The 27,641-nt window shown below is 33.5% G+C and overlaps 1 protein-coding gene across 1 annotated transcript; it reads right to left on the bottom strand.

Annotated features, from left to right (window-relative positions):
• Positions 1-17,318: 17,318 nt before the first annotated feature.
• Positions 17,319-18,194, bottom strand: LOC128992844 (uncharacterized). The gene has a single exon (XM_054416588.1). The coding sequence runs from the start codon at positions 18,192-18,194 to the stop codon at positions 17,319-17,321; it is 876 nt and encodes a 291-aa protein (XP_054272563.1).
• Between the last annotated feature and the right edge of the window lie 9,447 nt (positions 18,195-27,641).

Below are 27,641 nucleotides of genomic sequence, written 5' to 3' on the forward strand. Positions count from 1 at the left end.
AACAAAAGGTCAAAGGAAAAACTTGTATAAAATGGTTTAGTTATATTATAAGTACGTTTATGTAATGTAACGAAAAAGTGAAAAGGTAATTTTGTGAACATTTTATGAAACTGCTCGGATAAAATCTTTTAACGAGTTAAAGATATTCGAGATCTGAGATTTTATATTGAATCTATATATATAAAAGGCAAAGCCCTCACTGACTGACTGACTGACTGACTGACTGACTGACTCACTCACTCACTCATCACTAATTCTCCCACTCCCCACTTACCTAAGAGGCTGAAATTTGGTACACTGATTCTTTAGGCATTAAATAGGAAAACTAAGTGGTTTTTATTCTGATCGGACTCTCGGGCTCCGCCCCAGTGGCTCTGGAGTTTCCCATGTTAACCTAATGAGTACTCATATTTAAATGGAATTAATGAACCATAACAGCTGTTTCAATTAAACAAGTTGGTTCTGTTCTATGACGTTCAATAGCATTAAAGTTACAAGGATTACCAACAGAGTGCAGCACTATTATTTTTTTTTAATTTATGACAATAGCTAATTTGCAATCAAAAGGTGAGTGAGCGTAGCGAACGAACTTCATCCTGGAGGCGAGTTAGCGTAGCGAACGAGCTAACGTGAAGGCAAGTGAGCGCAGCGAACCAGCTCCCACCTAAAGGTGAGTGAGCGTAGCGAACGAACTTCAACCAGGACGTGATTGAGCCATGCGAACAAGCTCACTTATGAAGTTAAACGGGGCGAAGCCCGCGGGTACAGCTAGTTGTTTATAAAGTAAAATTTTTAAATCCAAATTTTTATTATTAAGTTTTGTTAAGTATTATCTTATATATTAAAAAAATTTGGTTTTTCTTTTCCGAGTTCGATTGGCTCTTCTACCCGACCGATTTTCATGATTGAGGTCTCAAATTGAAGGTATGCACGCACAGATTTGCCATCAAGCATCGGAATATAGTTATCTATAATTCCACGCGATTTCTACGTAAAAGAAATTTGCTCCCCATGTTATTCTTATGGGAGTTAAATTTGGTTTATCTTTGCTGAGTTCGATTGGCTCTTCTACCCGACCGATTTTCATGATTGAGGTCTCAAATTGAAGGTATGCACGCACAGATTTGCCATCAAGCATCGGAATATAGTTATCTATAATCCTACTCGGCTTATACGTAAAAGAAATTTGCTCCCCATGTTATTCTTATGGGTGTTAAATTTGGTTTATCTTTGCCGAGTTCGATTGGCTCTTCTACCCGACCGATTTTCATGATTGAGGTCTCAAATTGAAGGTATGCACGCACAGATTTGCCATCAAGCATCGGGATATATTTATCTATAATCCTACTCGGCTTATAAGTAAAAGAAATTTGCTCCCCATGTTATTCTTATGGGAGTTAAATTTGGTTTATCTTTGCCGAGTTCGATTGGCTCTTCTACCCGACCGATTTTCATGATTGAGGTCTCAAATTGAAGTTATGCACGCACAGATCTGCCATCAAGCATCGGCATAAATGTATCTATAATCCCACTCGGATTATACGTAAACGAAATTTGCTCCCCATGTATTTCTTATGGGAGTTAAATTTTGTTTCTCTTTGCCGAGTTCGTTTGGCTCATCTACCCGACCGATTTTCATGATTGAGGTCTCGAATTGAAGGTATGCACGCACAGATTTTCCATCAAGCATTGGAATATATGTAGCTACAGTCCAAACCCGGATTATACGTAAAATAAATTTGCTCTATTGGTAGTTAAATTTAGTTTTTCATTTTTCAGTTCGTTTGGCTCTTCTACTCGACCAATTTTCATGGTTGAATTTTCAAATTGAAGTTATGCATGTCCAGTTCATGGTTGAATTTTCAAATTGAAGTTATGCATGTCCAGATTTCACAACAAGCATCGGTTTAAGATACAATATACAAAATACAAAAAAAATAAAAAAATACAAGGTTAAACCCGTCGAAATCAACAGGTACTGTTGAGGTAATTCTATTTTGGAACCATTTGGTTTGTTTGTGATTCAGCACTATGCCAATCTTAATAATCATAATTAATTGCACAAATGATGCCGGAATTTTACCGAAGGTTCTTATATGAAAATAAATAGGATAACGTAATTAGAATTGAGTATAGATATCAACTTTCGTTTCGTTTAGTTTTTTGTTTTGTTTTTGTCTAAATAATCTACTTTTATTTGGGCTATCGGTATAATATCGGGCTATACTTTTATTCGGTCGGAGGGTATGTTGAGTTGAGCTGACTCTGAACTTTAGTTTCAAAACATTTTCCAATATCTTATCTTAGACAAAATTTGTGATTCCTTCAAAAAATATTTACATCTGTCTTTCGAACATATGATTGAATATTTATTTAATTCCGATAAGGTGTTTACATTTTAAATGCATTTTCGTTTTGTTTACTAACACGTTTACGATTTTATCTGTGGCATTTATGATGAAACTGCGAACAGCCTTGAGATGACTGGTTTGCCTTCTCACAAATTAGTCTTAAAGGAAGGTGCCATTGTGATGTTATTAAGAAATTTAAACTACACAGCAGGTCTTTTAAACGGAACAAGACTTATTGTCAAGAAAATGTATGAAAACAGTTTAGACTTAGAAATCATAACTGGCACAAATATTGGACAACGTGCACTATTACCCCGCATTGATCTCTCTCCATCAGATTCTACAGTACCATTTTCTTTCAAACGAAGACAATTCCCCATAAAGGTTGCGTTCTGCATGACCATCAACAAGGCGCAGGGCCAAACGATTGATCGAGTTGGTGTGTACTTGCCTGAACCAGTATTTAGTCACGGTCAGTTGTACGTCGCCTTATCGAGAGGGAAATCTTTCGATACTGTAAAAGTAGAAACTAAATCAAAAGGTGGACGAACAGCAAACATTGTTTGGAAGGAAGTATTATAAAAGTCGTAATATTAATAAAGATTACCAGGTGGAGGTAACTACTCCTGAGAATATGCGTACATGCAATTCTACCGACAGAGATGTCTATTTTACAAGAAATATTGTTGTTAATAAAACATTCTTAATAAAGCCTCATTCACGCTGTGTTACATATGAGTTAAAAAATGTACGTGCTTTCTCTGTAGGTGCTTTTAGGAAGTGTGTGGATATTGTTCTGGATTAATTGATTTTCAAAACGGAAAAAAATACATCGGGACGATTTTCTCTGTGTTATATGGAATGTGTTATACTTTAATTTGGTCATAAGGCGAAATTAATCCAGCAGCAATATAAGGGTTTAATTAAAGTTGTACCGCCCTTATTAAGTTTAGTATTTTATTTTTTTTATTATTAATTTCAATGCTGCAGAGCAGCACGGGTCATCTAGTATTGATTAAAATGTATTTTTGCCTTTGGTTTGGCTCCAACATATGTTTTGGGTCTCGGAATATTAACATGTACTTTTTGATATTGTTGTTTGTTTATGTTGTGTGTTCAGGTTTTTCTTAATTATTTTTTGTGGTTAAATCCTCTCAAAGTATTCAACAAAGTTTTCCTCTCTTTTCACTCTAACTGTTATTAATAACTCTCAATTTGAAACCTCAAGACACCTAAAGATATATACGAAGGATAAAATATTTAAAGGTAAATGTCTTTTCCTAATTGTTTCTACTCAAGCCTGAAGCTAAACACTATTCTCACATCTCTTGTTCATTCCTCATCTCTAATCATTTCAAGTGTTATTTTTTATGATAAGGAAGAAAAAAACAAACAGGGTAAGTATAACAAATAATTTAACACTTGAATGGGTTAAAAATATTACTTGCTTATCATTAACGTAATAATCAATTTATTTCATTCTTGTAATTTAAATTAGTCTTATAGATATTGAACAAAAACACTTTAGATACTTACAGTCACATTCTTTTTAACAAGAAATTAATTGTCTAGGCAGACAATGGTTGTAGCGCTTACCTTCAGATCTGAAGGTCGCTGGTTCGATCCAGATTCAGGACTCTGGACCCAGATGTCGTTTTTCAATATTGCTGTGAATAAAGCTGCTTTCTAACAAAGGGCCGATGTTCCAGGGATTCAATCAAGAAACTCACACAAGGTAAAATATCATAGTACTGTAAAAATCTGTGGTACTTTCTTCTTCAAGGGAACATTCAGTATTATCAATGATTTCTTTTCGATTATCAATATTTTATTTTTTATCCGATATATTGTTATTAACAAATTAAAAACATGTCAGCTGACAACTACGATAAGGATAAATATTGTTCAGTACTAACAAACAATAAACAAATTATTAATGAACTGTTCTAAACTAACTTAACCAACCAAACTTGCTGTAACATTTCAAAATTCCGTTTGATAGCCTATTCCCCATACGCCTTTTCTGTTATCAAACGGAATTTTGAAGCAGTAACTTAGCCTACAGCAAGTTTGGTTAGTTATAGGTTAGTTTGGAATAGTTTCCACAGTAACAGTAAAACTATTAAAACCAAATAAAACAACTTACCTTTTTTTTAAAGGATGGGTTTAAATGGCATCAGAAATCTGACACATACATCCTCCCATTAGCTTGGCAAACCCCCTTGGGCAAGCGGTGGGAGTATCTAAGATATTTTATGGGGCTATTCACTTAAGTTGCAATGACTTTTGAACCGTAATTTTTACTGCATTGGGAGTTATGCCATTATGTTAAGAATCAAAAGAAACACAACTAGGCCTACTGTTTAGCCAAAATCGTTCGAGCCGTTTTTGTAAAATCCGATTTCCCGTCATTTAATGTTTTTTTTTTTTTTTTTTTTTAACCACCATCATCACATACAAAATGACAGTACCCACATACCAAATTTAATTAAAATCGGTTCATAGTAGTAGTCTGTAGCTTTGTACACATCCACATGCATATTTTCACACCCAAAACACAAACAATAAAATAAAATAATATGATTCAAACGATAAATATAATCACCCATAACGACGTCTGACTCATTTGCACCTGTAAAAATTTAAAATGGATTATTCTCGGACTCAAAATTAACTGCAATATTAATTCCATCAGAGAGAACAGAAAGCTTGGAAATAATGTTGCTGTCATTTACATGTTGAGTTTGTCAAGTAATATGAAGAATCTAGTGTTAATTATTTATATCACGTCCATCACAGTCAGCCATCAGACAACTCTTCTCTTTTAGCCAGGAAAATATTAATCGCCATTAAGTGAAACTTTGAACATACATTAGGCCTATCTTTCATGAAATGCAAATATGGATTTGCAGTTTTTTTGCTAGTCAAAAATTTATCGGATATGTGACGCTTTGAACATTAATTTTCCTATATGAAATGTAAAATGGATCATATTGCATTCACATTGTTCGACATATTACGTGTCATTTGCAAAGGAGTAAAAGCGTGTATGAATTTGAATTATTAATATTTTTCATAAAACCGCTGATTTTGCTCAAAAAAGGTCTGCTTCATATGGAACTTTTTGAAACTCCTTAACCAAATTTAGAACAATAATGCTCGAGTTATTTGTTGTAAATGTGTGATTTTGTAATTTAGAAAGCCTCAGGATTTTTATGAAGGGAAATAAAAAGAGTTATTATTTTAGCTCAACTGCAAAATGATTTAAAAAATTTTGAAATTTACAATAGTGAGAAGCCATAAAACAATAGCCCCTAACAAATTGAGAAAACCATTTTAAACTTACAAAGGAGACTGTTTAGCAAAAATATTCCATTAAAAATGTATTACTTAGAAAATAAATGTTACTTACCATAATAAAGTTAAAAAATATTCAAATCGTAACGAGAATGCACATCTACAAACGAAACAACGGTATGACGGTCGAAACGAGCGATTAGAAAAGTCAGAACAAGAAGTTGAATAGACACAGTGACTTTTACTCAGACCCAGGGATGTTTAAGCATGTCCACCCATTTATAAAAAAAAAATACAATCCCCCCTTGGATCCACCCCTGGAACGGAAATGAGTGACGGGGATTTGAATCCGGGACTCCAGCACAGAAATCCCCCTCTTTAACCCCTAGGACGGAAACAACTCCAATATGTTTTTTTTATTCCATAAATAAAGTATTTTTAATGGTAAATAAACCAATCGAAATGTGCACCACGCTGAAGCAAGCTACAATCTTTGGCTACATGATACTCCCTGAAGTATTAAAGTGTTAGGGCCAACCGAAAATTTGTGATGAAAATGTGTAATGTTAGTTAGAGGTAACGAGCCCTAAGTTTGCCCCTCTTCAAATATATTTTTATTTCATAGTGAAATATAGTCATCTACACCTATCATCGTGATATAAAATAATCGACATGCTTCATCCTTTAATTTAAGGTCAGCTAATTAAAAAAGGATAGCTTAGTAGAGTGATATGTAGAAAAGCCCTGATGATAATCAAATTAACTCCTCACAGCGCATTTCATAGAAGCTGATACCATCACATTTCTCTTTTCATTTGGAAGTTTAGGTGCCTCACCGAGCAAAAAATATATTTATATTCCTCCAAACTTTTTACACTCTGATGAATGTAATGCGATTATCTCTCAATGTGGAAAATATAATCCTTATATATGAAAATATATTCCTTTAGGCTACCAATTATATAGTCTCCGTGATAATTTCAATGTTTGCGATAATTTTGTAGTAATGTTGTGATAATAAAGGAACTTATCTCGGCTTTTTCTTGTTCATTAGCTTTTGTTCGGATCTGGACAAATTACCATTGAAATTATTACAAAATATGTTGTACCTAACCTATTTAATCGTAGTCAATGAAACAATTTTGGTATCAACAATTGAGTTATACATAATAAAAATAAAATACTAATAAAATAGAAAAAATACTTAGTATTTTAAAACTATTTAAGCAATTTTAAATGTTCCAAATAAAGTGGGACTCTAGTAAACACAGGCCAAATAATCTTGCCACATCTAATGTCGGATAACACAAGGCGGTGGCTTTACAGGATTCACACCAGTCACTGTTTACAACCACTCACTAAATTAAAACCATCCACGGCCGTATTTCATCTTGTTCACACCGTAATATTACACCATAGAGATTGACCTTACAAAACACATTAGTGCAGTAGTTGGCAAATTTGATTTTTACTAAAATTCTGTTTTTTTAAAGAAATATTGCTATAAACAGACTTTGTATCAGACGAATTTAATAAATAATTTCAAACAGAAATTCAAAATTCCGCATTAATCCACAAAAGAACAAAATATTGATTGCAGAAAAAACGTTTGTAATACGAATTAATTGATTAAAACTGTTCGGTTTCAGCAGTTTGGTTAAGCCACAAGGTGTCAATAAAGGCTTCGGTTATATAATTTTTATTGCAAGTTATTCGGAGTCATTCAGTTAAATTATTATTTGACGATAAATTTAATTGAAAAATATGTTAAGTGAATGCAATGAAAATGAACGTAAACTGAATTCAGTGTATCCTTTTCAAGCTGTAAATTATTACACAAATTTTAAAGCTATTTCCGTAATTACATTCCCGGGTAAACACAATTAAGTCTCGGTTTGGCGGGAAAACCTCTCTTAACTGTACAACATGTGGGCGTTCTCAAAGCTTCCTTAATTACAAAATAGTTCGTCAACAGAAGTCTTGGTTATCGTGGTTTTAAGCTGTAAAACTGTTTACTTACAAGCAAATGGTGGATTGATCCAGGTATATTTTTACTATTAGGTATATATAGTTTGAGTAATTTGTAAAGTAATGAATGTAAAGTTCAAGTTTGTAATGTTTATGTGTTGATTTAGCGTTTTAAGCTTCCCAATATGAATTTTTTGTACTTGCTCGTCTACTTTGATAACTTGAAGAACTTGATGGAGTATAAACTCAAAATTTGTCGTTTCTAATTATTAGTCCAGGAGCAAACTGCACATATCCAGCTTCCGTGGGATTTTTTGGGAAGCAAATGTGTGACTATGTGGAATCTCTTTATTATATGTCACATAATGGTGTAGTACCGGGTGTTTACCCTCAAATTGCGGGGTTTGGTTTTTATGACGACGTAAATCCAAGATGGCCGCCATGTGTGACATCTACTCATTAAATTAATAATAACTCTTTTCAGAGTAAAATAATCGAATTTTAATTTACACCATTGAATTCAGCTCAAAAAATCAAACAATTTGGTGTTTTGAATCATTGCTCTATGACCATTGGTTACCGAGATATTGAAGGCGGAAAACACAGAACATTGTCCCCATGTTATCCTTATGGGGAAAAAATAAAATTGTATATCTAGCTTATTACTCAGCATATCTTAATAATAATTGGTATGTGGCTTCATTTAGTAGAGATCTACTTGATTATGGCCTAAAATCCCCCATTTTTACATTTCCGTGGCAGCAAACCTGCATACTAACTTCCAATTTTATTCTTATGGACAATTTTTTGCATGCTTGTTCATGAACATACTTTGAGAAATGATGATGTGTGGCTCCATTTTAATTATTTATTGAAGCATTTGTAATTCGTTGAGTATACAGGTCTGCTGCTACGGGTAGGTCTGCTATAAACAAATTATAGGTATTAGAAAATAAAATAAATTAGACTATAGCTGTGAGGCATATGTAATTTGTAGGATTTTGAAGTAAGCAATTGTATGATTGGTGGTGATAGATAGGTAATGACATATAGAATCGTGTACTACCGGGTGTTTTGTCTGAAAGTGTGGCCAAGCTGGTGTTTTTGGCCCGCCGTCTTGGATCTACCATATTGGACATTAGTATAATTTTTTAAATGTAATGCTGGTGTTGTGACTCATCATTATAAACTATAGATGTTTACGCTAATTTCAATTCCGAAAACCGTTTGTAAATATCGTCTTTCGTTTCGAAAATATATTGAAATGAAAACTCCCCCCCCCCATAAATCTTTTACGGACGTTTCGTACTTTGATTATTTTTCTCATATATCCAGTTCTTATTATCGCTTGCAATTCGTTATAGTCTTAAAGTATTCAGTGATGTAAGGGCTTTTATTTAAGCTATCGATCATTAAAATCGGACGAGTTAGAGTTGAGCTATGAACCACAACACAATATTAAATTTAACTTCTTCCAAATCAGTTGTATTAAAAGATTTATATCTCGGTTTGTTAATACGGCAAAAGGTTCATTCTAGTCTTAAATTACTCAGTAAATGTCTGGTTTAAAATGTTATTAATCACTAAATGAAATCTGACTAATTGAAAATGAGTCATGTGCCTTTATTTAACATTATTAATTATTTTTATTTAGAAATTTTTCTTTGGTTAAAGCAATTAAAGACATACAGGGCTGGTCATCAGGGTTACAACATTTGTTTGGTGTAAGTACAAAGTAAATTATGTGTGATGAGGCATATAAGACTAAAAGGTTCCACGTCTAAAAATTGTAACACTGATGACTAGCCCTGTATGTCTTTAATCAAAGAAAGTTTTGGACATAAAAATAATTTAATGTTAAATGATGGTTCATGACTCATTTTAAAATAACTTAGTCAGATTTCATTTAGTGACAATTAAAATATAAAATCAAACATTAACCAAGTAATTTGAGACCAGGAAGAACTTAGTGACGTACTAATAACCCGAGATATACATATTTTAATAACAACAGAACTTTTTTTCTTTTTTTGCTGAACTCCTGCATCAATCTTTGCATATTTCCAAACTTTCTATTTATTGCATTGTTATTTATTTTTGTTAATATAGTCTATCCTGTTGTTATTGCATTGTTATATCTTGTTCTTGTACAGAGTTTATCATATTGTTATTTTTATGCAAGTTTTATCTGTTTTTCATTAAGTTTGTTCTGCCTCTTTACTGAAGTTTCACTCGGCTACTGCATTGCATCATTGTTATTGTTCCTATACTGGTTTTGTTTTTTGAATATCTCGTTTTGTCAACTTGTTCAGATACTTTGTTATTTATAGTTGTTACTTATAGTTTGTTATTCATAGTTTGTTATTTATAGTTTGTTATTTATAGTTGTTATTTATCTTTTTATGTCTTGTATTGAAGTCTTGTTTTCCAGTTTTCTTTTTCACTACTTTTGTACTGGCCTGTGATTTTTTCTGCTTCTTCCGTATGTAAGATTATTGTATTATTCATGTAAAAATGGTGCAACCGTTAACAAATAAATAAATAAAATAAAATAAACTGATTTGTAATAAGTTAAATTTAATATTGTGTTAGGGTTCGTAGCTCGACTCTAACGCTCTAACTCAACCGAATTTAAAGATCAATAGCTCAAATGAAAGCTCATACATCACTGAATATCTTAAGACTAGAACGAACTGCAAGCGTTAATAGGAACTGGAGATATAAGAAAAATAATCTTAAAAATGTTCAAAGTACGAAACGTCCGTAAGAAATGTATGGGGGAGAGTTTTTATTTGAATATATCTTCCAAACGAAAAAATATATTTAAAAACATATTTCAGCATTGAAATCAGCGTGAAAATTTAGTTCATAATGATGTGTCACAACACTAGCATTGTATAAAAAAGTTATTAACATCCAATATGGCGAATCCAAGACGGCGGGCCAAAAACACCCGCTTGGCCACACTTTCAGAAAAAATACTCGGTAGTACACGGTTCTACATGTCATTACCTATCAATCGCCAACAATCATACAATTGCTTAATTCAAAACCCTACAAAATTACATATGCCTCACAACTATAGTCTAATTTATTTTATTTTCTAATACCTATAATTTGTTTATAGCAGACCTACCCGTAGCAGCAGACCTGTATACTCAACGAATTACAAATGCTTCAATAAATAATTAAAATGGAGCCACACATCATCATTTCTCAAAGTATGTTCATGAACAAGCATGCAAAAAATTGTCCATAAGAATAAAATTGGAAGTTAGTATGCAGGTTTGCTGCCACGGAAATGTAAAAATGGGGGATTTTAGGCCATAATCAAGTAGATCTCTACTAAATGAAGCCACATACCAATTATTATTAAGATATGCTGAGTAATAAGCTAGATATACAATTTTATTTTTTTCCCCATAAGGATAACATGGGGACAATGTTCTGTGTTTTCCGCCTTCAATATCTCGGTAACCAATGGTCATAGAGCAATGATTCAAAACACCAAATTGTTTGATTTTTTGAGCTGAATTCAATGGTGTAAATTAAAATTCGATTATTTTACTCTGAAAAGAGTTATTATTAATTTAATGAATAGATGTCACACATGGCGGCCATCTTGGATTTACGACGTCATAAAAACCAAACCCCGCAATTTGAGGGTAAACACCCGGTACTACACCATTATGTGACATATAATAAAGAGATTCCACATAGTCACACATTTGCTTCACAAAAAATCCCACGGAATACAGTTTGCCCCCCGACTATATGCATTGTCGTTTCACATCAAACAATTGTGGTAGAATTATTCCATTGTTGAAGGGTGCAACTCAGTTACACATAGTTTTCAATGCAACAGATTTAGCAATGATATAGAGCTTATTTATATGTAGAAGAACGATTGACTGAAAGAACGAAAAGTAATTTTTGATGGTATTGGCCACCAGAGCTTTTTCAGGGTATAAATCCGTCCCAGCTCCGACTCGTACGTTTTAATGGATGACCCGGGGTTCGGCTTTTGTCAAATCCATGTCCATCAGTGGCAGTCAATCATACACTTTATATTTTGCTAATTTGTAATAAGATGCAATTGAAAGCGTCTTTAAAATCTTCAAAAGATTCGGGTGAAAAGGATAACACAAAATCTTTCACATTTAATCGAAATTAAATGAATATCTATGGATTTATAAGAGAGCTTTGTGTTAGGACATACAATGATGTGTTTATAAAACGATTTGAACGATATTTCAGGATTTTAGGAACCCTAATATGAAAAATATATAGAAGTCTGGGAAACGTAGGTTATAAGTTATATACTTCAAAAACTTGTACCACAAGGCGACAATAGGTAATTTTGCCTTTTTATTTGTTAAATAATTGGTCCGGAAACACCACAACGAAAATGAAGTAATATATTTTTCTACACTGAAATTTACAAATAAAAGGTAATCACGCCATTGACATATGCATGTAAAACATGTTCTTTAGAAGTGCTTGGGCAGTTTCATTTACTAGAGCGCCCAAGCACAAAGTTTTCTGTGTATGTGCTGAAATGAGTGCCAAATTAGGTCCCTTGAATCAAGACTTTCCTTAAACTAACTTTCTTTGATAACTTTGGCTGTTTTGATGCTTAGTACCTTAATTAGATTTTGTAAATTTTAATGTAAGGGCCATTTAGCTTGGTAATTGGAAAGTCTTTGAAACGAGAAAGTTTATGGGTTTTTATAATTTAAGATTATTTAGAAAAAATACAGTAATAGGGGATGGTTCATTTCATATAGCTTGATGAAATCTGTTTGAAAACATTTAATAGTCATACGTGTGGGTAAACAATTATTATTTGGTGAATCATTTGGTATTAAGAAAAAAAGTCCACTCCGACTTGAGTTTAAGATGATAATTTATATTTATTTTTAATTGATTTTACTGGGCTTTTACGTTCTTGTATTTCATCACTAGAGCTCATAGTAAATCTTTTCTACATGAGCCAACGAGCCCGCATTTTCCCAATACGTACTCTTTAAGCTTATGAAAACACCATATTGAGTCTCATTCACAATAAATTCCCAATATCACTAAACCGTACAGACAACAATGCCAAAATGAATATCAGCTGATTGATGATGAAGTTGAGAAAGCAGGATTGCCAATATTTGAGCTTATTTTGTCAATAAACTAAACAGCAAATCTTTGAACTTGTAATTTGGGTTGCGCCGTGCTAATTTTACGGATATAAAAGCAATGGCGTCACAGTTAAACAATCTTAGAATTGTCCACACTTTTTTATTCAGTATCTAAGATTCATACAACAAATTGTACTGCAATCACCTCCTTTTGTTCTGTACATAAACACGCGTATAAGAAAATAGTTTAAGCTTTTTTTAACGAATCGTAATTTAGAAAACATTACAAAAATGAGGACATGGACAAGAAAGTGCATCAGGATACAGCCGAGTAATAAAAATACGATAATTTACCGGTTAGAATGGAAAAGTTGAAATACTGTACATCTCTTAGGGGGTTCTTTCCAGTAATTTTGCGAAGTCTTGTCCGTGTCACAGAACTTATTACAGTATCAGGCTTTGCGGGATTTAACTTAAATCTGCCTCTACGACCTTCGCAATATTAAACATCCTGTCCGTATTTCACCCTGATTTTTACGTGAGGGTTTAATCTGGTGGCTTAATAGTGTCACTTGGTTAGAAAATACGACCAAAATGAAAATTAGTAGTGTTTTAAGAGATGTACCTCTAAAAAAATATTGTTCTGGAAATGTATAGAGTCTAAACCAATATATTTATCGCTAATTAAAATGTGTTACATTTAATACAAGAGGTTAAGTTGCCTTTATTCCGTCCAAATAATCCTTTAAGTCATCATTAGGGCGAGCCTATGGCATCATTGTCAAGCTGGACATGTATATGTGTTACAGGTTTTTAAGACTCATGACGACCTCCTAGGAACGATTTTACGTCCATAGACGCCATAGACGTCGAAACCTGTCGCCCTAATGATGACTAAAGGATTACCTGGATAGAATAAAGGTAACTTAACCTCTTACAGTTCGAGAAGTAATTCGGAGGGCAATACACAAAATTACATGTTAAAAATCTTTGAAACTTGCATATTGATGCAATATGTAATTTTAGCAACCAAAACCAATAAAATAATACACGTGCTTGGTAATTAAAAGAGGTGTTTGCATCGTTTATTGCCCAAATCAAACCAAGCAACCTTTAACGTAAGCTTTATCTAGAAATAAATCGAAATAGTACATAATTTCACACCTACCTCTCCTACGCGAAAGCAGATAGTTTTATATTGCATTCCAAACCACGCCAACGTGTGAGCTGCATTTATCCATCTTGCATATCTTTTGATGTTATTGTCACTTGTATATCTCTACTTATCTGAGACTATTGTAAAATCGTTCCATTCTTTGTCACTCTTTGTTTGGTTCATATTTTGTAATCCATATTGATATTGCTTTTGTGTATAGATCTTTGATACGGAAGCATGAATCTGTCTACATTGGCAATAGGTTTTTATATTTAACTAATAATACAATTAAACCATAGACAAAAAGAATTAAATATAGACTGTCAGCTGTGCTGCGGTTACCATAGTTACCATAGGTTTGGCGCACACCGCTGGGAGCGCCATGTAACTACGGCGTAGGTGCTACGTAACTACACGGCACTCCCAGTGGTGTGCGCCAAACCTATGGTAGTCTAACCATGGTAACTACAGCATGGCTGGCGGTCTATAATGCATTCTATTAGTCTGTTTTTACATCAAAATCGCCGTAGTTGAAGTGAGTCACCAACAGAATTCGCTGATGAAAATTACAGATTAATGTGGAATACTCTGACTTTTTAACCGATTTAAATTCATAGGATGACTTATAGCACCTTTTATGCCACGTCAACTATCTCAGAGACCAAAAACACAAGGTTAACAATAGAGTTTTTGACACTCTAGGACAATCTCTGACTGGCCCACAGGACTATGTTGTTTTAAATTTTTAAAAAAAATTGGCGACAGTTGGTCCTAACATACAGTTGGTATGTCTACTTCAGTTTCCAAAATTAAATGTTTCCATTCCGAGAACGTATTTTTGTTCGAGCCTTTAATATAGTGTGCAATAGTTCCATTAGTTGGTGGAAACTAAGGAAGATTAGGATGTTTCTAAGATATTGCATTTCAGTTTGCCATGATTAACATGTTGACTTAGGAAAGAAAACCATCGTAAAAGCTGCACTACTTGTTGGTAGATCAATAAATTTGAGTCATTTTTATTACAAAACTATCTACAACATAAACACATGGGAATGTCATTTCAGTTTATTTATTTATTTATTGCAAACGGATTTCACCAATTTACAATAAGAATTACAATAATAGTGAGATACTCATCATGACTAAATACTAAAACTAAGTAACAATGCGAAACTGATGAACAATACAATAGGGATACATGCAAAATATAAGACAGAAAAAAAAACTACTTATACCTAGGAGTAACAAGACATAAATAATACAAGACATACGGTATTGAATAAATAGTAAAAAAGTTTAAGTCTAAGAAACACGTACTTAACAGAGACAAGTGAGACTAACCTAGGAAATATAACAATAAATATAAATCATATACAGGGTGTCTCAGACCACCCGGCCGGCTTGTATAGCTCCAATATGAAAGCAAATGGAAACCTAATTGCAACTGGAACCCCCTATTTTGACCCCAAGGAATTCAGCTAAATTATTTTCAACCCAAAAAAAGCACCCCAAAGGGCAGATTTTGGGGGGTGGGGGTGGTTTTTGGGAAATTTTCAAATGTAAAGGGGGTCGTGTTATACCTCTTTTTAAAGGTCCTTTAGTCCTGAGTATTTTAGTGGAAAAAGATTTAAAATACCTTCATCCCTATTTACAGGGTGTCCAAAAACGTACAAAAAATAGACCTTTGAACTACTTTTAACTGTAAAGAGGTGGAATTTCGTGGGGGGTTCAAATTTTGATAACACTTTAATTAATAAATGAGCTTTCAAAAAACTCTGGTTTCAACCCTTTTGCTATCTTTTTACTTATGTTACGCATTTTCAAACTTTTTGAAGTTTCAAAAGCTGTTATCTCAAAAATTTCAAATGGCAACATGGGTTTCATTACAAACCACATTGTAGCCCTTAAAATTTGCTATAACTTTTGTATTTAATGTTTTTTGGTATCTTCATTGGTTAAATAGTTATAACGAAATTAGTGTATTTTAATGTTTTATTAAATGGTATTCAAAGTGTTTGCTGTTGCAAATGTACACCACTAGGTCTCAATTAAAACAAAATCTTGTCTAAAAAAATAAAATAGTACTCAGATTGTTGATCTTGGAAGATTGATAAAGGAAAGAACACAACTGCAATTATTCTTAGTTATTTTACAATTTCATGGCTCTAATAGTGCTTTGAATGAATAATTTGTTTGAATCAGCATTAATAGCTTACATACCGATGGACTTCTACAAATGCTTAAATTGCCTTCCATTTTGTTCCATGCAAACCCCAACTCTGTTTATGCACGTAGTACTTCTTCTCCACTATTATGGTACTGTATTGCTATTTTACTACCGCAGGTGCATTCACCTCTTTTACAGATCCAGTAAGTTCCTTATAATTTGTTTTATCTTATCAAACGTGACCAGTTTCACGCACACGCTCATTGATTTCGTGATGATTTTTTTTTAATTACCATTTATAGACAGTATTCATTCAAAGCAATTAGAACTTTGTAATTGTAAAATAACTAAGAAAATTTGCAGTTGTGTTTTTTCCTTTATTAATCCTCCAAAGTTTAACAATCTGGGTAGTATTTTAATTTTTTAACATAATTAGTTTTAATTGAGACCTAGACGTGTACATTTACAACAGCAAACACTTTGAATACCATTTAATAAAACATTAAAATACACTAATTTTGCTATATCTCTTTAACCAATGAAGATAACAAAAAACATTAAATACAATAATTATAGCAAATTTTAAGGGCTACAATGTGGTTTGTAATGAAACTCATGTTGCCATTTAAAATTTTTGAGATAACAGCTTTTGAAACTTCAAAAAGTTTGAAAATGCGTAACATAAGTAAAAAGATAGCAAAAGGGTTGAAACCAGAGTTTTTTGAAAGCTCATTTATTAATTAAAGTGTTATCAAAATTTGAACCCCCCACGAAATTCCACCTCTTTACAGTGAAAAGTAGTTCAAAGGTCTATTTTTTGTACGTTTTTGAACACCCTGTAAATAGGGATGAAGATAATTTAAATCTTTTTCCACTAAAATACTCAGGACTAAAGGACCTTTAAAAAGAGGTATAACACGACCCCCCTTTACATTTGAAAATTTCCCAAAAACCACCCCCACCCCCCAAAATCTGCCCTTTGGGGTGCTTTTTTTGGGTTGAAAATAATTTAGCTGAATTTCTTGGGGTCAAAATAGGGGGTTCCAGTTGCAATTAGGTTTCCATTTGCTTTCATATTGGAGCTATAGAAGCCGGCCGGGTGGTCTGAGACACCCTAGCGTGATAAATAATACTGTGGTAACAAGACAAAACAATAAGAAAACAGTACATGTGATGGACGCGTATGAATGAGCTAGGAACTATGAAAAATAAATAATACAGTGAAATGGGATACCTAATAACACAGACATTTAATACTGGTACAAGGCGTAATTTGCAAGAACTTTGTGCTTGAATGATGCAATCGACTCATTAAAGAAGTCTATGTGAGATGCAGCATCACTTCCAATCCTCAGGAGACGTGATATTCCAGCATGGTAAGTGTAGTATGTGGAGTGGTATTTTCTCCTGAAGATAGTTCCAGATCTGGTTCCTCTGGGCGTGACGAAATCAATGCTGCTAAGCAGCTCGGGACAGTCGAGAAAACCATTCACAATCTTGTGCAGGGCAATGAGGTCGAAGTAATGACGTCTTTGGATGAGGGGAAGTAAACCGAAGCGTTTTTCCAAATCAACAACAGGAGTGGCTCGGTAAGTGTAACCGATTCTTGAGCCCAGCAGCCGCAGGAAACGATCTTGGATGTGCTGTAGCTGATCTATATGATTTTGCTGGTATGGGGTCCATATGATGCAAGCATACTCAAGTATGGGACGAACGAGTGACTTATACAGCACTACTGGTGTATTGGGGGAGTGGAAGTCCTTAGTTGATCGGAATAGGAATCCCAGTAGAGAGTTGGCACGAGATGTGATATAGTTTATGTGTTCCTGTGGGCTGAATGAGGGTGACAAGACAACCCCAAGGTCCTTTACACTCTGTACTCGCTTCAAGATCGTGTTGTTCATTAGGTAGTCGTAGGTAACTGGACCAAGACCTCGTTTAAAAGACATTATGACACACTTGGAGACATTAAGTTCCATTGAGTTTGAAGCACACCATTTTTCTATTTCACGTAGTGACATTTGGAGATCCTGATGCCCTGAAGATGAAGAAACCCTGTTGAACACCTTCATATCATCCGCAAACATAAGGAAGTTGGACGAAATGGAACTGCTAACGTCATTCATGAAGATGTTGAAGAGAAGAGGGCCTAAATGAGAACCCTAAAGAACGCCTGAGACGACCGCAAACAGTTTGGAGGTCATCCCATCACATTTGACTATGAGCATCCTGTTAGCTAGATAACTCGACCGAGGGGTCTTGTCTCTTTTTACTCTGACCTCCGCGAATAATGGATCAATTTGCGCAGCCATTTCAGCAGTGAAATTACTGATTACAGAAGATACATCAGCAGGGGATGATTAGAACACTTTTAATGGCCTATATTTCTTAGCAGAAGGCTGTCCCAGACGCACTGATTTAATTCCGACTTGGTCTATAGTAGGTAGAAAGGGCGTGATGAGTTTAATGATTAGATCAGAGTCATGTTTCTTCCTGACGTTGATATCAGAAGTGGAGGACTCTACCAAGTTGTGTACTATGATGTTCTATTGGCAGTGTAACTATAATCAATGGTGTAACACATTTCTTATACTTACAATTTAATGCATTTCTTGCCTTCTAAAAAGTTGTTAGTCTTTCGCATTTATACTGATTGTGTATATAGTAAATTTAAATTAGATTTTGATTCGATTCAAAAGTTACATGGCTATGATTGGATGTTTAAACAAGCCAGTATTGCAAACACATACTTTTCCACGAATCATTTAAATTCATTGCGTCAGGTAGATTCACACGTAATTGGAAGCAAACAACAATTAATTCTGCTGACAGAGTTCCACCATTATTAAAATGTTATGTTGTAAACGAGCTGTACATGCATGGTTAGGAAATGCACATACACATATTTACATAGTAGTACCTAGGGACCGAGCCATGGCTCGGTGTGGTATATTTTGATCGTAAAAGCAATATAAAGGATAATCACGTTTACTTTACAACTAATTTAGGCTTTTATTATTTAAGGGTCAGTGGAATTTCAATTTATTATGATGGAAATTTTTACCTAGCAATCCTGAAGACATTAGTTTATTTTACAGTCAATGAAAGGTCGCTCGTTTATAATAGCCTATACTTGCATGAACATTGTTTTGAGATTTTATTAAAACAGCTGATTACTTTGAGGATTAAGTTATGTCATCTATTGGATACAGAAGTTTTTGTATTAATAGTCAAAGGTTATGGTAAGAGAGAACCAAGTTAAGTTATCAGTATTTGATCGGAACTTTGATATATTTTCACCTATATCGAGTTATCTTCAGTGCAATCTTTGCTCAATATAGTAACAACTGATGTTTTTCCTTTTTTTGTACTGTATTTTTTAATTTGCTAGTATACTGTGGGTGTATGGCTTATTTTGAACACATGTTACAACTTGTCTTTTGTTTACTTTTTCCTTGTTATTTTGTTCAACCAACATGGTTACTTAGTAACCCATAAGGCCAATGGTTAAAAGGTTTGACTTTTAATTTATATTTTTATGTAATTCGATTTTTGTTGGCAGTTTTAACTACATTAAACACGTTTATAGGCCAGAAATTAATTTCAAGCAAGCATCTATATATATAAAAGGCAAAGCCCTCACTGACTGACTGACTCACTCACTCACTCCAGCGAACACACTGTTCGCTGACTCACTCATCACTAATTCTCCCACTTCCCACTTACCTAGGAGGCTGAAATTTGGTACACTGATTCTTTAGGCATTAAATAGGAAAACTAAGTCGTTTTTATTCTGATCGGACTCTCGGGCTCCGCCCCAGTGGCTCTGGAGTTTCCCATGTTAACCTAATGAGTACTCATATTTAAATGGAATTAATGAATCTTAACAGCTGTTTCAATTACACAAGTTGGTTTTGTTCTATGATGTTAAATAGCATTACAGTTACAAGGATTACCAACAGAATGCAGCACTATTATTTTTTTTTTATATTTTACAACAGCTAATTTTAAACCAAAAGTGAGTGAGCGTAGCGAACGAACTTCAACCCGGAGGCGAGTTAGCGTAGCGAACTAACTTCAACCAGGACGTGTGAGCGCAGCGAACGAGCTCCAACCTAAAGGTGAGTGAGCTTAGCGAACGAACTTCAACCAGGACATGATTGAGCCATGCGAACGAGCTCACATATGAAGTTAAACGGGGCAAAGCCCGCGGGTACAGCTAGTACAATCATACATACAAGCAATCATTGCTCCTATAAGAGTATAGGATAGGATAACTTAAGAACGGAATTTTGACACTATTAATGTCATTAATTTACATAGCTATAATACGATGAATAAACATAATTGTATTTGGTTTGAACATACAGAGAAAAGAGCTATTTCAATACCTAAATAACATGCCATTGTTCTGATTTGGCATGGTCTAGGTTTACAAACCACAGCCACATTAGTCCCCCTGAGGCAGCTTAGACCCAATGAACTTTGGTTGTATCATTTCCCCTGGTGGGCTGTTTCTATAAATGACAAGAGTAATTAATAGTTTAACACATAACGTATGTATGAGATGGCTTTATACACATTTAAATATCTACTATTATAACATTGAGGTGTATGTCTTTCATTACGCAAAAAAAAAAATAAATAACAACAAAAAACAGACCAAATTAATTAACTTAAACATTGTACAAAGATGATCCACGTATCTAGGGATTGATGGACAATGATTCCTGTTCAAATATCTACATAAAACCTTTTAAAGGAGAGGAGGTGAACTCCCCAAGGCTGGCCCGTCAGTGAGACCGTGGTGTGAAATGTGAAAACAATGTAGGAATAAGGAATAGTTTGTGTATTCATTGGTATGAATTATCCAACCTCACACACAGACAATGTAGTGTTTATGTGATATGGGGTGTTTCTGAGGTCAACTGCTAGGTCTGAAAGTTAGGTTAGGTTAGGAATTCCAATTTTTGCATTGGATATTCAGCTTTGAATATCCAACGCACTATATTTAGTGGTACAGCCTTAACAGGTGTTTAATTTTTTATGTCTGAATCTCAATTGCTCAGTGAATATAAATAAAATGTATGCAGCACGCAGCACGCAGCACGAAGGGATTAGTCAATTAGGTCAGGTGAGAAAGAGTACAGTCAAGGCAAAAACTTCACACAACGGTCTCGCTGACGCACCAGTCAAGGGGAGCAAATTACCAGCCTTTTAACGTATAGTTGTTTGTGGTAAATTTTGATTGGTCTCCATGGACACAGTAATTAATATTTTTACACTTGCTTTGTTTAAATTTGTTAAATTCTATCAGTTTAATACGTTCAAACAACATTTTTAAAATAATGTTGAATGCAGATTTTATAATCGACATATTGTGATTGAATCAAGAAAGATCGAAATATAAATTGGTAATCGATATCTTCATTCGATAGCAGGGTAGCCCAGTTAAGAAACTGTACTCCTTTCATTTTTCAAGAGTTTTGAAATAGAATAAACTTTATAAAATCAGTATATTAGCTATAACCAAAGCATTTATTAAAGACTCGAGTTGTGCCATATTTTAATTACACTTGAATCGAATCCCGGGAACTGCGTGGGTAACATTTTACTTGCAATATTTTAGTCAACGAAGGTTTAAGCTCTTTAATGACGCCCAAGTGTTTACCTTAGTCTAACTTTACCAATAACACGCGGTATTAAGCTAAACCTGTGTTGTTAAGAAACTTTAACGTAATCCCGGCAAATTATGTTTCTAATAATGAGGAATAAATTGTTGATTGATGATACTTTGGGCAGTTTGAAGATTGAAAACTTCATTGTTATTTTTAAAATTTGTTTGAGTGGATTTAATAAGATAATTCTTTTAACAAATATAAAAAATCACCTTACTATTATTGTGATCAGAAAAGATAATTTTAATAAAATATACAACATATGACCTCAATAAATTCTAATTATATGTATATTGAATTCATAAAGATTGAGGATGTACAGCAAATATTTTTTGGAAATTATTCTATGAATAAATAGTTTCGGAGCGATAATCTAAACAAAATATTTCGGTGTCAAACTCTATATTTTTAAAGCTACTAACTTCCTTTTTGATGAAAACAAATGTTCAATTTAACTTATGTATTTCAATTATTATCAATTATCAATTATTTAAGATGGGGACGCCACTATGTGCGTATTTTAACCAAAATATGAGTGAAGGATGAGTGGCGTGATCTTGTAATAGTAATAGGATGTCAATTTATCCATTTTTAACTATGGTTTAATGTTTACCAGTCCGTTCTATAAAACTTCGAAAACACCAAAGTTAAAGTAAAATATACATTAACCTGATAGAGATGCTATACAAATCCACGGTAAAAACATTAAACTCTCCGTAACAAAAATAAAAGAACTAGTACCAAACTTGAAAACAAAAACTTCCGATCCAATCCGATGAGACGATATATCTTACAAGACTGCAGCTATTTCACTTGTAATAGTGACGAATGCGCTATTGGATTTATTGCAAAGTGAAAGAATGTCACCTGTTTCAGGTGAAAAGCTTCTTTAGTAAGAAAGCGTTTTTAAAATGTTTGGTTTTTTTAATTCAAGAAAATATCAATTTACCTAAACATCTTTGTCGGAGATAGTTTTAATAATAAGTTTCAAAACAGCTTGAAATTTTTAATAACATGCAGGTTTCTTTCTGATAAGATGTCTTTTTCTTACAGTAGTAGATATTTTACTGTCCTAAAAGTAGTGGATATTTTTTCCCCTAAAAGTAGTGGATATATTTTAAGCTGCAACATGCTAATTTAAACTAGTTTGCGTTGTTTTAATTTGGTTAAATGTATTGAAAGTCAGTTTACATAGCAGGGTAAGCTACTTTATTAGAACGCTTCTGAACTACACATTTGACTGCGAATTTGAGTAATCCTGGGGTTATAGTTAAAATATTCAACCAAATTAACTTCAATATTACATTATAGGAGGTAGCTTCTTGATTTTAAGAAATTCTATGTAACTCCAAGGTAAAAACAAAATAACCAATCTGGTTTCATTTTTAAAATATTCTTTTTATAAAGAGTAATGCCGTAATGCATATACAGAGTGTCCAGCTTCAACTAGGACAAACTCCAGTAAATGGTTCTATGGGTCAAAATTAAGAGATAATCACGAGTGATGATCTTTAAAAAATCGCTTCTATAATTAAGTATCCACCATTTTGCATTTTTTATATAAAGATTTTAATCTTTGTATTGTCCCCACCAATCGTTATAAAACTTGGTATTTGAAAAGCCAAAAGTAACCCATTAAGAAAAATTTACTCAGTCCAATTTAAATTCCCAAAATGGCGGCCATCTCAATTTTTTAACATTATATTTATAAAAACTGGCTTATATTTATATTTTACTTAATAGCCTTTTTTAAAACAATAATATTTCCTAATAGTCTCTGTAAAAGATATAATCTTTACCTTTGTCCTTCTTACCGGGAAATCTCTCAGTTTTTAGACAATATCATCCATCCTTTTCATCAGGATTGGCTTGAACATCGAAGTTTTGATACCATTGTGCTTTTGTTTCGTTTATTCAAAAGGCTATTTGGATCCACCACGAACTACAACAATGGATAGATTTCCAACTAATTTTGAATTTTCTCATGCTAATCTCAAGTCTTCTTCAGTATTAGTTTTGTTCTTAATATATATATATATATAAAGCATAATAAATCTTCAACCTATTATGTTAAACATGCATTTACCAAACTATGAATAATAAAAAAAAAACATTAAACTAAACATTTATTCTCTCGTGACTCTCTCGTGAAATGCCACTGGCGTTGAAAAAAAAGAAACTAAAATGAAACATAGCCTGAATAGATTGTGAACATTTGAATATCAACGTTAAACGGATTACTTCATAAAATAATGTTTTCAATACATAAGTAAAACAAATAACATAAATTTGAATGCATTTTGGTTAAGTCGAAGAATTTCGTAAAGTTCCACATTAATACCGTTTCTAACACTAAATAAAATGATCATCGATGTGAAAATTTCAACATAACAAAGAAAATAAACATTCATGTTTCTTTTAAAATAGGCAATACTACATTTTTTTTAGCTACTATTGGTTTAAGATAGCCTATTAGACTTTTTATTAACTTGTCTTATAATTTAAATCTGAGCACATTCATGTCAACTACTGTACTTTTCATTGAACTGCTAATTGTATAACTTCCAGACATAAAAGGTTTATTTATCAAAACATATTTAAAATGTTAAAGTTATCATTGTAAGTGTTTTTACTCGTTTTGTCCAAGAATAATATCTGGATTTCAATACAAAAGAGATGTTTCTCAGTATTGCATGGAATTTACAGTTTTAATAACTAGCTTATACACTTTAGAATTAGAGGATTGACAGGAAGAAGTTTTTGCCAACAAAATAACTTTACAAAATTTTGTTTGCAATTACATCAGTAAATATTCATTGACAGTGTTGGTTCACGGTTAATTCTTGTAAAATATATCCTCATAAAAACCTTATTAAAACTCTCAAAGATGAAAGGAAGTTGTTATAGCAAATATCACTAAGCAAATACAAGAACATACATATTTTGCCAAATTATCTCATTATTTCAAACTGTATGTATTCACAAGAGTTGCAGATGTCAATTTATCCGTGTAAAATAATTTATGGCTATTCATATTTTATGAAAATACTAAATATAAAAGTTAACTTTTAAAGTAACTGTTTATTCAAATATCATTATAGAGGTAAAACCACAACCTTAATTTAATATTATGAAAATTTAAGTTGAATATGACATTATTCATACAGTACATTTTACACATAAAGGGGATAAAAATGAAAAATTTTACTAGTAACATTTACAACTTACACTTTCATTGACATTTTTTAGTACATAATGAATCCTTACCCATATTTAGCTACAAATGCGGTGGTATTTTTTTATCGGTGATATTTTCATATAAAGTAAATCAGCAAAAAGTAGATCTATGTAAGCCTTTTCCGTAGGTCCTGGCACAATGTTCGTTAGATGTTGCAGATGAGCAAACTGCCAAGTGGGTCACTGCGACAATGTTTCTCTAGGATTATTCTAACACAGCCCTTGTAATAGTATTCCGGTGTGTAGCATTAAAACGTATCACTAAGAACTAAAAATAAACCAAGTGTATTGGACTTAATTAAATATTACTAAGCTGTGAGTATATTTTCAAGAAGTATTTGTTACGTCCAGAAATACGTAATGGTTTCAAAACACTTCTGTTTTTCAATTGCGTTTCCTGTACCTTTACCCCCGAACCTAAAACTGTTCAATAACATTTTTAGAAATTTGGAGGCGTTAGTTTTAGTTCGACCTTTCATTTCTTACCTAGAGGCAATGTTATATCCCCGTATTTAGCCAGCACTTAAAAAGTAGCTAATACAGCCAGGATGTTTAACATTGTGAAGGTCATAGAAGCAGATATGTAAAACCCTAGCCTCCCTTAGTGCTTCTCAGATAGAAAATAAAACTCTTGAGACGGAACCGCAGTAACACACTATTTATGGTTCAATCAAATATTTCATGGATGGCTGTTCCTATGTACCTACATGGATGTATGTCTACCTTTGTATCCATAATCAATATCTGTATCCAAAAGTAATATGGAGCCTAAAAAATGAATAAAATACCCCCGCCGCAGCAAACCTGCCGTCTAAGCGAATTTCCATTTGGCCGAATTGATTTTCAATTGATCTATTTAAATAACATTATTAGGTTTAACGATTACCTAGGTTTGCTGCTACAAGGAAACTAATAAAGTAGTGTGTTTATAGTAAAATATTGATAGCTTACTATAAAATAAATAAATTTGCCAAGTTTGATCAAAATATATCCATAAACAAGCAAACTACAACATTTTATAGTATTCTCCATAAGAATAACATGGGAATTTTAAATTTCCCATTTTTTTAGTTTTCTCCGTAACCAATAACCGTACAAAAACACTTTGATATACTGAATTGTTTGTTTTTTTAAGCTTTTTAAGAAGGTTTAGAGAAAAATTGGGAAATTTTGTGTTTTGAGGGTAAAAAGTGAGAAAAACCAATTTTTACCCCATAAAACCCCCCATAAAACCCTGTTCCCATGGTCCGATCATGCTGGATCGCGAACTCATTCAAGTTTATCCCGCCTTACACCTTCAAACCAAATTTCATCAAAATCGGATAAAAATTACTCAAGTTATCGTGTTCACGGACACATATATATATATATAAATCTATATATATATATACCTATATATATATATATATATACTAGCTGACCCGGCGAACTTCGTATCGCCTAAGTTATAGGTTTCCCCTAAGACAGACCGATGGAAAGAAAGTACCGTTACGTTTAATTTTCAAGATGATCTCGTTCGCATCGCTCAATCACGTCCTGGTTGAAGTTCGTTCGCTACGCTCACTCACCTTTGGGTTGGAGCTCGTTCGCTACGCTCACTCACCTTTAGGTTGGAGCTCGTTCGCTGCGCTCACTTGCCTTCAGGTTAGCTCGTTCGCTACGCTAACTCGCCTCCAGGTTGAAGTTCGTTCGCTACGCTCACTCACCTTTTGGTTGCAAATTAGCTGTTGTCATAAATGTAAAAGAAATAATAGTGCTGCACCCTGTTGGTAATCCTTGTAACTTTAATGCTATTGAACATCATAGAACAGAACCAACTTGTTTAATTAAAACAGCTGTTAAGATTCATTAATTCCATTTCTCATAAGGTTAACATGGGAAACTCCAGAGCCACTGGGGCGGAGCCCTTTTAAGAATTTCGAAACGGGAAATAGTTTACGTCCGATTCGCATACCTACAGAATTTACACACCAAATTTCATAACGATCGGTGAAGTCGTTCCGGAGGAGTTTGCAGACAAACACTGTGACACGAGAATTTTATATATTAGATATATATATACATATATAAAAATTTGAACGAATGGTGTTTTTGGCCTCTGGGGACATTAAAATGAAAAAGTAAATCGGTCCCGGGCCTAAGTCTTACCATGAGACCTACGGTAATAGCTACTTCCCTATAGGGAAATTCGCTAAAACTAATGCAATCGTTCGACAATAGTCTCAGGTAATTATAGGTATACAAATGACTGACAATAAAACAAGGTGAATAAAGCAGGTCATACTACATTGGTGGTGTCCAGAATGCAATTTAAACCTAACTGCTTTAGTGAATAAGATGTGGATATAAAATTACATATACTTTTGATAAAAAAACGAGTATGTATCATTTTATTTAGTGACCTCTGTAAGTTATATTTGATCTGAAACCGGTGTAAGTTTTCGTAGGGAGAGTTGGACCAAACGGGACGGTCAGACAAAACGGGATACCCTACGTTCTTGGTTCTAGCGATACTATTGCTTCAATCTAGCGGGAAAGCATAGGTTTTAGGTCTTGGCCGCCATCTTGACATTCTCAGTTGAACACGGAAGGCCAGCGTTCAGTTTGCTTGAGTTATGATGTTTCAAAGTTTTGTACTGAGTTTTTAGCCAAAATCGT

Source organism: Macrosteles quadrilineatus, unplaced genomic scaffold (assembly GCF_028750875.1).
Source record: "Macrosteles quadrilineatus isolate MER2022 unplaced genomic scaffold, UCM_ALF_1.0 Scaffold_4__1_contigs__length_99947679, whole genome shotgun sequence".
In the NCBI taxonomy this organism is placed as follows: Eukaryota; Metazoa; Arthropoda; class Insecta; order Hemiptera; family Cicadellidae; genus Macrosteles; species Macrosteles quadrilineatus.